Source organism: Lactuca serriola, chromosome 3, assembly GCF_051521515.1.
Source record: "Lactuca serriola cultivar US96UC23 chromosome 3, Lser_US96UC23_V15, whole genome shotgun sequence".
In the NCBI taxonomy this organism is placed as follows: Eukaryota; Viridiplantae; Streptophyta; class Magnoliopsida; order Asterales; family Asteraceae; genus Lactuca; species Lactuca serriola.
The window spans coordinates 254,452,462-254,465,982 of NC_136410.1; the positions used below are offsets into that span (position 1 = coordinate 254,452,462).

Genomic DNA, 13,521 nt, shown 5'->3' on the forward strand with positions numbered 1-13,521 from the left:
AGCAATAGAAACCTGTACAACACACTAAACCAAAAGGGAATAATCCACCAAAAGAACCAGTCAAGATTCGCAAACAGTTGCATACTGAACACGGCATCAATCACATGTCCAGGAATCATTACTTGAATATTCTCAACAAAGGTCATATCCAAATAATAGTTCCCACAGGTAAAAGTTACTAAATTCAGGAGCAAACTCCCAAACCAGTAACATAAACTGTCAATTCTAGTAGTAACACAGGAAAACTCCAATCTGTTACTCCAAATATGCAGCCATATCACGCAACACAACCAATTCTCATTCTTCCTAACTTTCACCCAATCAACCAGCCCCACCCTGTTTCTAGACTTCATTATTCTTATTCCCATTATCAACATCATTATTTCTATCTATACCCCAACATCTCCACACTTTCTCCTTAATAACTTTTGAATTATACTTCAACCCCGATAACCTCAATTGAATTTCTTTCTCAATACAACAAGTAACAGAGAATGGGGATCTAAAATTATTTTTAAAGAATCTCATATTTCTTTCATGCCAAATATACGACACACAACCTGCCAAAACTAGTTTCTTTATAAAAACCCCAATAGATTTTCCCTTCACCTTCTCACAAAACTTATAAATAAACTCCTTCCAATTACCATAACTCACCTTGATGTCAGCCTTATTAGAGAAATACTCCCAAATAAGCTTAGAGAAATCACACTTAAAAAATAAATGATCATGGGAATCATTAATCTTCAAACATAAAGGGCAAAACAAATTACCTTTAATTTCCCAGCTTAGCAGCCTGTCATGAGTCTTTAATTTACCCAAAATTGCCATCCAAAGGATAAACGCATTCCTTGGAATGTTATTACTAAACCAAATTGTATGAAACCAAGGAACCTTTGGCCCAAAAAAATTGACATCCGACCACACCTGCTTGCAAGAAAATCTTTTACACTTTCCATTATTATCTCTCCAAATTATCTTATCTTCAGTTCCTTCATTATTAACAAACAAAGGCCAATCCATCAAACCAGGTTAATTTTCCAGCCAATCAGTCGGCCAACACAATTGGCCATTCACAAAAACATCCTTCACTTTTGACATATCATTGAAACCTGCCGTAATCCACTCACTCCTCGAGATTAACATACTCAAAATCCTAATCGGGTGCCACCAGTCATGTCATAAGGAAGTGTTCTCACTGGATCCAATACAAGAAACAATATGGGGACGAACAATGTTCCTAGCAATTAAAATCCTTTTCTAAGTCCAGTAGAAATTCTTTTTAACTTGAATATCCCAAATATTCCTTTCTTTCAAGTAAAACTTATAGAACCACTTCACCCACAAAGACTTCTTATTATTAACAATATTCCACACATGTTTGGATAACAACACATCATTCCATCTTCTAAGGTCTTTCAATCCTAAACCCCCATTCTCTTTTGGACTACACACCATTTTCTACTTAACTTTGGCTTTACCCTTCACAAGATCACCACCACTCCACAAATAACCCCTACAAATCTTCTCAATCTCAGAAATAGTGGCAACAGGAAGCTTAAAAACCAATGCCCAATAAACATGCAAAGCTGATAAAACAGAACCAATAAGTTGAAGTCTTCTGGCATAAGACAAACACTTGTGCTTCCAACTTAGGATGCGCATTCTAACTTTATCAACCAAAACTTTACAATCCCTTCTAAACAGTTTATTAACTGTTAATGGCACACCCAGGTACTTGAACAGAAACTTCCCAACATCAAAAGGAAGTATACTATTAATAGTACACCTCACAGCAGGATCAACACAGCTGAAAAAAATCAGGCTCTTATTCATACTGGCACTCAATCCAGAAAGATCCTTGAAACAATCCAACGAATTCTTAATCACTCTAGCAGAACCACTATCACCATGACAAAACATCAACAAGTCATCTGCAAAACATAAGTGAGTGATTTTCTGGAATTTGCATCTACTATGGAATTTGAAATTAGGGTTATTTTCAATATTCTTTTTCAACAAAAGATTAAATATTTCCATGACAAGAGTAAACAGATAGGGAGATAAGGGATCACCCTGTCTCAAGCCTCTCTTCCCTTCAAAAAACCCATTGTCCTCTCCATTAATATTCACAGTAAACCAAGTTGAAGTAACACACATCATTATCCTTCCTATTGTATCTCGCCATCAAATCTTGAACAAGAAGAATGTTGTCCAAAATAGATCTCCCATGTATGAAAGCCGATTGATTAAGATCAACTATCATCCCTAAGCAATTTCGAATCCGATTGACAATAACCTTGCTAATACATTTGTACAAGGTATTACAGCAAGCAATTGGTCTAAAATCAGTAACTTTCCGAGGGAACTCAACCTTAGGGACAAGTATAATTCTAGTAGCATTAACACACTTCGGAATCTTCCCAACCCATAACACCTCCCTGACAGCCCTGCAAACATCAGGACCCACCACTTTCCAAGAAGCTTTAAAGAACTTAGATGAAAACCCATCAGGACCCGGAGCTCGATTATCTTCAATTTCAAACATAGCTCTCGTTATCTCATCATCCGACACAACTCTTATCATTTCAATGGCAACACCTGGATCAATTTTATTAACAAATAATTCACTATCCAAAATTCGATCCCTTGTACTACAATTCGAACCAAGAAACGCTTTATAATGACCAACAAATCTTTCAGTCATATTTTTCCCACTCACCCATCTACCCTCTTCATCCATAATCACTGAAATTCGATTTTTATTTACATGGCTCTTGACAATTTTATGAAAAAAAAACTCGTATTTCTATCACCTCTTTCAACCATTTAACTTTAGCCCTTTGCGATAGAAACTTCTCCACATTCTCACAAGCCATATTATAGTCCATTAACAACTTGGCATGCTCACGCCTCAGAGACAAATTATGCGGATTATTATCAATATCAACTTGCAAATTATCTAATTTGTCTCTTAATAATTGTAACTTCTTTCTTGAAATATAAGAATTACAGAAAAGCCTTCGACAGGGTTTCTTTAAAAGCTTGAGCTTCTGCGTAACATTAAAGATGAATCCTCCAGCAACCTTTAATCTCCATACCTCCTCAACTAAAGGAAGAAATTCATCATAATCAGCAATGAAATTAACAAATTTAAACGAATGAGACCGCTTAGGTATACAACAAGGAATAGATAAGATTGCTGGGCTATCATCAGAAATCCTATACGGTTTGAATATAGCATGAGCCAACGGGAACTTCTCCAAAAACTTAAAATTAACCATGTTACGATCAAGTTTCTTGAGTAACCCACGTTCCCCAGAAGGAGATTTGTCCAAGTAAATTGAAGCCCTGTACCTTTAATATCCTCCACCTCAATAGCATTGATACACTCAATAAAGTCATTAACCCCTTCTGGACTTCTGGAAGTCAGAATATTCCGAAGGCTTAAGAGCAACATTAAAATCACCAAGCATCACCCAGGCCTTATTATCCACCACAATTTTATGTTTCGCAAGACTGCTCCACGGGAACCTCCTTTCCAAATAACTAGAAGCAACATAAATGAATGAAACATAAAACTCTTCATTGGAATCCAAATGTCTCACCATAGTGCAGGACCTGATTAGATTGACCAAGAACCATAAGGTCAAGCTTATTAACATTCCATCCAACTATAATTCTAGTACCCCCAACACAAGAATTACAATTAGAAACCCAATCCCATCTCTTGAATATTTTGTCACAAATTTTCTTCAGCTTCCAAACAGACACATGTGATTCCAAAATACCACACATATCCAAATTATTATTTTTAATAACCTCAAGCACCTCCTTCTGCCTAACCACTTTATTTAGACATCTTATATTCTAGGCTCCAAAATTCATCATTGGATAATTTTCATGATATCGACAGCATCCCCCAAATCTGCCTTTGATCCAGCCCCCTTATCAATTTTCTCATCTTTATTGGCATTCCTTTGGTCCAAGTTTGCACTCATCTTCAATTCTGATCCCTTTATATCCTTCCCAATATCATGAGGCAATCTATCACCGGCATTAATATCAATCACATCAGAAACCCCCTGATTCATGTTCATAACATCTTCTTCCATACTTTCCACAATATCATCCACCATTGGACCTAAGACCTCAAATCTATTGACATTTTTAACTTTATTAACCCCTTCAGATGTTAATCCAATAGTAATCTTTTCCTTATCCTGAACCTCACCACCATGATGTTTTCCTTTTGCAGTAGAAGCTTCAAACGCTTGGTTCTTATCCCAATTCCAATGGCTTACAGTAGTATTCCCCCATTTCCCATTCCGCCCTTTCCCTACTCCCCCCTTATTACCTCCATTTCCTCTATTACTAGATCTTTTACAATTATTCCCGCAATTGCCCTGCTAGTTTTGCTGCTGTCTACCCCCAATATTCCCAGCACCTCCAAAAGACTTAGATGAAGAAGCACCAATGTTACCTCCTTTTTTGACAACTTCAACAAATCCTTCACTATCCATCACTCCTTTACCTTTAAATCTTTGAGTATTCCCAAAATCATTCCCCTTTTTAATCTTATTTTCTTCATTAATCACTGCCATACATACCTTATCAGTATGCCCAAACACTTTACAGTGATTACATCTTGAAGGATACCAAGCATACTCAACCAAAAAATCCTGATTAACAGCACAATTCTTCACAAAATCCCATGTAGTAACTCCAATCTTCCTTTTCCACTCCTTATCAGCAGACATCTCAACCAATATTCTAGCATAGGCATTCCTACCTTTATGCTGAAGACACATCTCCTCAGTAAAAGAATCAAAAGCCAAAGGAATTCCCAATTTACTAGCTATAATGCAAAGATTTTCCCCACTCCATGCCTCCAAAGGAAGGTCATATATTTTAGCCCATACTGGTACTTTATCATGTCTAGCTTTAGAAAGGGATAGACCAGGTCTCCACCTTTGTAAGAATAAAGGAATATTGTTGAATATTAGCCAAGGGCTTCCATCTAACACTGCTTGCATTCCTTGTTCACTGGAAAATTTAAAGAAGATGAACCCATTCATGTTCATAAACATATCCTCAAGCCCTATATTCTTCCATAACCTTTTAACTTCTTTTTGAATAGCAGGAAAAGCAACTTTCTTATCAATCAAATACCCATACAAGGTATTAGCATACGGTAAACTTGTTACTTTCATATTTTCAATAGGAATAACAGTTGGTCCTTCCTCTCTCCCATCACCAGAAGGAATATACTTCACTTCTAACTTCCCTTTATGCATAGTGCCCCTCAAAGCTCCAGCATAAGACATTTCAATTTTCCCTATCCCATTATTATCATCTTCAGGTTTCCCTCTTCCTTTCCCAGCAGGCCCCAGTAAAGAGGGATCCCTGTTAATACTATTAATAACAGTTCCCACAAAATTCAATCCCTTCACCTGTGGACCACTAACATCTCTATCAGCCATCTCATTTTCAGATTCACTAATACCCTCCTTCATATTTATCAAATTCCCATTCTCATCCCAGTAAACACTAGGTTCAAGTGTGTTATCTCCATTATTATTCACCTCAGCTTCAATAGTCTTCAAATTTTTATCCATCTCCATTTGCTTCTTCTTAAGATCATTAAGAAAAGTAAATCCCACCTTCGGATCAAATTCCTCATAAACATTGCTAAAATTAGTATTATCCTTCTGAGTTTTATCCTCCTTGCCCTTAAAAGTAGTATCAGCATTACACTCAACATTACTCACAAGGCATGATCCAGTAACCTCACTAACCAGAATCGAAGGATTAACAATCTTCATTTGATTAGTAATTGCATTCATTTCAGAATTAGGGCTTAACAAATCTCCCCCAATTGAAGGATTCTCCCAACTTTTAGTCAATAGAGCTGTGTTACCTGAAGGTATCTGAATCACATGATAGATAGATTGCTTTCCCCCAGCTAAATTTTGATTACCTTCAGCCTTCATATCCTCCTTATTTTGATACTCCTTATTGGCTATTAGTTGACTACTCGATTCAGATTCCCATATCCCTTCACTCCCTGATTCCAACTCTGTTTCATCTTCAGTCTCAAATTCCTCAATATACCCTTCCGCATCAATACGAGATGCACAATCCATAGCTTTCCTTGTCCGATTCTTAACTCTGAAAGCTTTACCCTCCATCTTCCATCCAGCCTTCCCAATCCCAGTAGCAACATCTCCCGTCACAGTTGGTTTACGTCGAGCTCTGTAAAGAGCTGCAGAAGTCTTCTCAATAACACCAGGAGGTACCATTTCATTCACATCAACATCTGATCTACTATACCGGACTGCAACACTTTTGTCCGGAGGTTTAACCTTCACATCTTTCAATCGATCCGGTTTGGATGATGCTCCCATTGAGACTACGGAAATAGATGAGAAGATACTTCAGCAATGAGATTAACAACTCACCGATGAAGAAACACCGACGAAATCACTCCGAGAACACTGCGTCAGTTAGAGAGAGCGAGTAGAGAGAGAAAGAGAAGAGAGAGAAAGTGCAAACGGTTTCTGGGTTGGTGGTTGTATTTCCTGTAATGCATGATTATTTTGATGATAATTTTATTTTTCAAAGAAGGTCCAGATGCAAGACATACGGTAGGATTTCATTCTTTACAAAAATACACAATGTAATTCGTATGATAGCATATGACACCCCACCCAATGAACTAGATGAGAGTTTTAGGATGTATGCACGTACCATATGAAAAAGACTTCACAAATTTTGCAAGTATGTCTTGAGGTTGTACAGTCCATGTTAGTTGTGTTACCTTACTTCCAATGACATATAAAAGTTGTATGCTCATCATGCATGCATGGCTTCTGTGGATTAGTAGGAAGCTTGGATTGCATGCACTAGAAATGGACAAATTTTCCAAATGCATATCACGGGAAATATATACATGGCGATCACAATCGCGGTTATACTTGAAGTTGTAGCCTCACATGATTTATGGATTTGACATGCCTACTTCGGTAGTCCCAGTTCTCTTAATGACACTAATGTTCTGAATAATTCACCAATATTCAACATGTGGTATGACGGTACTACACCAGATTCCTCCGTTGTATTACGAAGGCAATACATATTAAACTACTATCTTGTGGTTGAGATTTATCCTAAGCATTCAATTTTTGTTAAAACTTTCTCGTGTCCGGATGATAATAAATGAGCGAGATACAAGAAAGCTCAAGAAAGAGTGCATAAAGATGTGAAACGAGTATTTGTAGATTTTTAAGAAATTACTTGCTCGCAACTTTGAAAACAAAGTATAAGGGTTTTTGGAGATTTCGGAATTTGAGTTTGTCGATCACCGTCCCTGGCCCTTCTTCTCCGGCGGGACGAAACGCCGATAGTACATCTGATCCGGCGTGGATTTCGGGTTCGCTGAATTGATTGTATATTTCTTTTTTGCATTGGTTTTCTGGGTTGCTGAACTATATACAAAGAAGAATTCTTGATTGAAACCATGTCTAATTCTATTTCTCGAAGGACTCAAGGGGAAGGATTTTCCATCTAATGGGATATACAAGAAAACTAGATTGGCTGATTCTCGTGATTTTCATGATGACAGGTCTAATATTCAATTTTTTTGTCACAAATTTTCCAGAATCAGTATTACCTACTGATATGTGGCATATGTGTGCTCGGTTGGGCAAAGTGGTTGATGTTTTTATTTCTAAAAAGAAATCTCATATGGGGAAATGGATTGGATTTGTTAGATTCTCCGGAATATGTGATGTTGACCTTATGATTAAGAAACTATGTGACGTGTGGTATGGTTTTTATAAGATTTTTGCATCAGTCCCGCGTGTAGTGAAAAAGGAGAAGCTCTCTAGTACAATTCCATCTAAGATTGAGAAACAGGAGAATACTTATGCCAGTGTTCTTAGAGGTCAATCTTTGAATAAGCAACCTGTTGAGTCTTCTGATGTTGCAATTGTTCTCAACTCAGGGGACTTCATTAATGAAAATAAAGAACTTGCTTATTTAGCCAAGGCTAGACACTTTCAAACATTAGCTAATCTTGGGATATTCTGCCATGATGAAGGATTAGATGATTTCCAAATTCGTTACGTGGGAGGATTGCTGGTGATGTTTGAATTTCAAACGAAGGATGCTTGTAAAATCTTCATGTCAAGTGACGTGATTAATCACTGGATCACGGAAAAAAAAAAGTGGGATAGGAACTTCATTCCACCGGACCGTATAGTATGAACCGATATTGAAGGTTTACCTCTTCGGGCTTGGAGTAAAATGGGTTTTAAGAAGATCATGGCCAAATGGGGTTGTATCGTTCAACTTGAAGATACTCTTGGTGAAGATTTATACAAGAACCATATTTGTATTTTAACATCATACTTTGGTATTATATCGGAGGTGGTTAAAGTTAGTGTTGATGGTTTCATTTTTTCCATTAGAATCAAACAAGCACCGGGGTGGACTCCATCTTTCTCATGTGATTTTACCAAGAATGAAGTTGTTCAAGATGGGAGATATGATAATTTACATGAGAATGAAAGTATTTGTTCTCTATATGAAAGGGATGAAGTTTCACAAGACCGATTTGGCATATACGAAACTTTGGAAAATTTCGAAAAAGTTGAAAAGCATCCTTCTAAATCCCCAAGACAATCTAATGGACCTTTTCAGGGGTATTTTGGGAATAATGTAGCTGGTAATAATCATCAAAGTGTGCATGAAGACCCTTCCCCTCCTATCACATCAACTAGGACTATAGTAGATTCGCCAAAACAGCTTCAACCGAAGGTCCAGATGGCTATTGTCCTGGTGGTCGGACCTGTTGTCGCCTCGACAATAGCAATAGTTGCACATTCCTTTGTTATACAACAACACTTCGACTCATCTGATGCCATTCCGTCAGATGGATTAGATTCTAGTTCGTCCTCCAAAACAAATGAGAAAAATCAGAACCCAGACCTTGTTAACAAGTCATGCCCAGGTGTCAATTCTTTGGGTTTTTGGGAGGATATGGTAGAATTTCGGGTATCAATATTTCAGAGGAGGATCTTTCTCCCCCTCCTGGTTTCTCAAATAAATGTAATTCCCTTATGAGCGATAATCAAAGTGTATCGGCTGGAACTTTTACTAAAAATTCATTTTTAAATGAATTAACAAAAACTTTTGAAATGTGTAAAACTATGGGTTACAATATGGATGATTGTTTTGATCGATTAAAAGAATTAGTTAAGGGTCACGTTGAAAGACAAATTCAAAAATGAATTGTCTTTTAATTAATGTTCAAGGGGTGGGTTTCTTGGATAAGAGATCTTCGATTAAAAATTTGTGTAACCTCCATAAAATAAACTTTCTAGCGATTCAAGAAACGAAGATAGAAGCGATGGATTCAGTTACAGTTAGCTCGTTTTGGGGTAATGTTTCTTTTATGCATGCTTTTTCCCCGTCTCAGGGATCTTCAGGTGGTATTCTTGTTGTGTGGGATCAAACCATTATCTCGTAGATAAACATTTTCGCTTTTACTTGGTTTATTGCTATGGAGGCGATTTGGGTTCCTTTAGGTTTGGTTGTCATGTTTATAGTTGTTTATGCTCCGCAAGGTGCGAATGACAAAAGAGAACTTTTGGATCAGATTTCACGAATTATTACGTTGTTTTCGGGCGAATGTATAGTTATGGGGGATTTTAATGAGGTTCGGGATGATTCAGAGAGATTGGGGTCACAATTTAATTCGGGTACAACCACTGTTTTTTTTTATTAGCCATCTAGATCTTGTTGACATACCTCTAGGTGGTCCTCGCTTGTCACACCCCAAAACCGGAATGGCGGAAACGTTCTGGGGTGGATGACGTCATGTCAAGTATCACAACACATGCATTATAGTAATCAAAGTACAACAAAACATTTCATTAATAGTAATAGTTTTACAAGGTTTACATTTCAACATAATAAAGTGTACAAACAAATATAATAAGAACAGCATGGTACTAGGCTATCTTCATCAACAGCTCTGGGGATGTACCTGTCTAATTGCTGACCTGAGATTACAAGTTATTTGAAAAGCGAGTATCAGCATTTTTACAAATGCTGGTGAGTTCATAAGTATTAGGTGGCATTTCAATCAAATAACTTTCATAAGTAGTAGTTTAAGTGTTTTCTGTGTATTAGAGTTCTTTCCAGAAAATCCTATATTTTCTTTAATAACAGCAGCCTTCTACCAAGGTTGGTCAGTGCTATGTGGTAAAAAGTAGTTTTCCCTAGATTGCAATCATTATCAAAAATACCGAATCTGATTATTGAGGAAGGCAAACGACATCAGTGAATAACATATGCCTCAGCAGTGAAGACTGCTGACTAAGGCAAGGAATCATAGACTACAGGAGAACATCGAATTAACGACACGCCTGGTTCAGTCTAACGAGTAGAGACTCAGACACCAGAAGGTACCAAATGAAAGATATAGCTGGTAAGGTCTAAAACAGTGAAAGACAGACCCCAGACATTATCAAATGAAAGATACGTCTTGTAAGGTCAAAACAAAGATAACAGACCCCAGATAGTATCAAATGAAAGATACGTCTTGTAAGGTCAAAACAAAGATAACAGACCCCAGACAGTATCAAATGAAAGATACGTCTTGTAAGGTCAAAACAGTGTGACTGTGAAAATGAGTTACCAGCATACAGTGTGAATTGCCGGTGAAATACCGTTACCTTAAGGCCAAAGAATTATAAGGTAACCCGGGATACTCATAACCATACTGACTAGAGTTCCAGACGCCCTACAAGCGCCCATATAATCTGACATTTGTCACCCATTGGCTTGGTAGGTCGGGACTGTAGCTAGCAGTCAGGGTGCGGGGTCGTCAATCCCGTATAGATCTATACACACAATGTTCGCTCTCTCTACAGGAGACTCTGGTTACCAACTAGACAACGGAGAAGGCCGTGTCCTGAAGATGCATCCCAATTAGTGGGTATAGACTTCCAAATAGTGGGTGGTGTGTAAGTGCTGAGCTAGAGGTAGAGACTTCCCAATAGTGGGTTTCTAATGTAAGTGTAGTCTAGAGGTAGAGACTCTTAACTGAACTGACTAGAGAATTCCTACATGTCCATACTCATATACATAATATATAACTAATGAATCAAACGACCTTCGGATGGCCATCCAATCCCACCAGACCACATCTCAATGAAGAAAAGGAAATAGGGCGGACGAGCCTTCCTAAGTCCCTCAATCATTACTTATATGTATCTATATACGCATAGACATACATCTAACTATGGATGGGTGTGTATTAAGTGGAGACATATCATTATGGTGTGAATTCATACGGTGTAGATAGATCGAGTCGGGAAGTATAAGCATACCTGGTATAAGTGATATAGAGACGATAACAGGTATAAGCGATATAGAGACGATAACAGGTACAAGCGATATAGAGATGATAACAGGTATAAGCGATATAGATACGATAACAGGTATAAGCGATATAGAGGCGATAACCGGTATAAGCGATATAGAGACAATAACGTGCATAAACGCATCACGAAGTGTAAGCGTCATCGAGTAGGAGTTTAAAATATATGAAAGTGAAGTTGCGGTATCTAACAAGTAAAAGTATAAGTCGTAAAAGGATATTTTGATGAAAAACTTTCATACTTGGGAAAAATCACAGTTTGTATTTTTTTTGTAAAATATGTTTAAAAACCCTTGGAAATCTTTCAATAACCAGTTTAGAATGAATTTGGATAAGTCGGTGTAAGTAAAAGTTTCGAAACAAGTAAAAATCATTGTAGTATCCTACTCGGTAAAACAGTGTAAGGTGTGGTAAAATCTTGTGCATGCAGGTTATCAATCACATGTGATTGATATGATAACTGGCATGTTTAACTTGTAATCCCCCCTATAAAAACATTTAAAAGCATTTAAAAAGGTTCATTCAGGGGTATGAACTCACATGGTGTAAGTAGGTCCGACGAAGGTGTCGTTTGGGCGTTCGGTGTCACGCAAGGACTTGAACACACACAATGACCTATTTTAACATATGATAACATATGTTCACATACAATTAGAAAATAATATACTAATTAAACAACTATACGCGCTCAAAGGAGTGGAAAACACTTTGTCTAAGTGTTTGGGTGTCCCGGGTAGCGTTTAAGGGTGTGTATGGCTAAGGAATGGAGTTTACTCTCCAAGATTAAATCCCCAAAGTTGAGTTTACTGCCCAGGGACATCTCACCATGAGTTTACGGCCGTAAACTCATGGTGATGGGTTCTATGGTGTAAAATGCTTCTAGCTTGCTCATGGAATTATTCTAAATACTTTTCACAAAAGGCATGAGTGAGTTTGAGGCTTCTAAGGGCATTTTCTATGTGTTTACAGCCAAGGGACCACTCCTAAGGGAGTTTACGGCTGTAAACTCTCACCCTTAGAGTTTTGTGAAGTTTAAAACCCCCTATGCCTTTCTAGTAATTTCTAATGAAGTGTGATGCTATTTTGGGGGATTAAAGCTATCATTTGAATGAGTTTTAGGGAGTTTACGGCCTAGGTACTTGCTTGGGCCGTAAACTCCAAGTCACCCCATATTTCCTTGTGCTTAAGTCCTTAAATCCTTCCTAGCATTTCATAGAAATAGATTAAGGCCATTTGGGGGGTAAAAACCAAAATTTTGGCTTGATTTGTGGAGTTTACGACCTTGACACATGTCTGGGCCGTAAACTCCTTTTGTCCCTTCATTTTGATGTGTTTAAATGGTTTAAACCCAAAATATCAAGTCCCTAATTTATGTGTGAAGCCTAAGGGTGGTTTGGGAGTGTTTTGGAGGCATTTTAACAAGGTTTTGAGGGGTTTACGGCCTAAGCTTGTGCTTGGGCCGTAAACTCTCTTTTACCCCCTAATTCCATGAGTTTTAATGTTTAAACACTCCTAGGCTAATACCTCAATTTACTTCCTAGCCATTAGGGACAAGTTTGGGTCATTTTGGCCTCATTTTAGGTGTTTACGGCCTAAGGAGGAGCTTAGGCCGTAAACTCCTTTTCCATTGCTTCTAAGTCCGAATTTTGGGCTATAAACACAAATCAATATGTTTAGAATAAGCTAGGGTAAGCGGACTTACAATTTGGAAGCGTTTGGTTGCGGATTTAGGGCGAAAACGGGTTTAGAGAGAGTGTGTAAAAAGTCTCCAATAGACTCCACTCACCCTTATATAGGGTTTTGAGTCGGGGCTCGGTGGAATTCTACCCAATACTGCCGTTAAACGGGGCTTTTGGTCGCACCCGATTTAGTGGTCGTAATAATAAAACTTAACACTTCCAATTAAATGGAAATATGTGTTATGCGTTTTATTTCCTTTTGTCATGTCCTAACGGCATTTTTTAAATGTAACCAATTGGGACGTTTATCAAATTGATGATTTCCTATTAACGGAACTTTGATACAGTGAAATATTCCGTTAACGGTAACGGGGAAATGTAACGGAACAACTT

The 13,521-nt window shown here is 37.7% G+C and overlaps 1 protein-coding gene across 1 annotated transcript; it reads right to left on the reverse strand.

The window, feature by feature from the left end:
- Positions 1–342: 342 nt before the first annotated feature.
- Positions 343–1,023, reverse strand: LOC145096190 (uncharacterized). The gene has a single exon (XM_079033953.1). It carries the CDS (start codon positions 1,021–1,023, stop codon positions 343–345), a length of 681 nt encoding a protein of 226 aa, XP_078890079.1.
- Between the last annotated feature and the right edge of the window lie 12,498 nt (positions 1,024–13,521).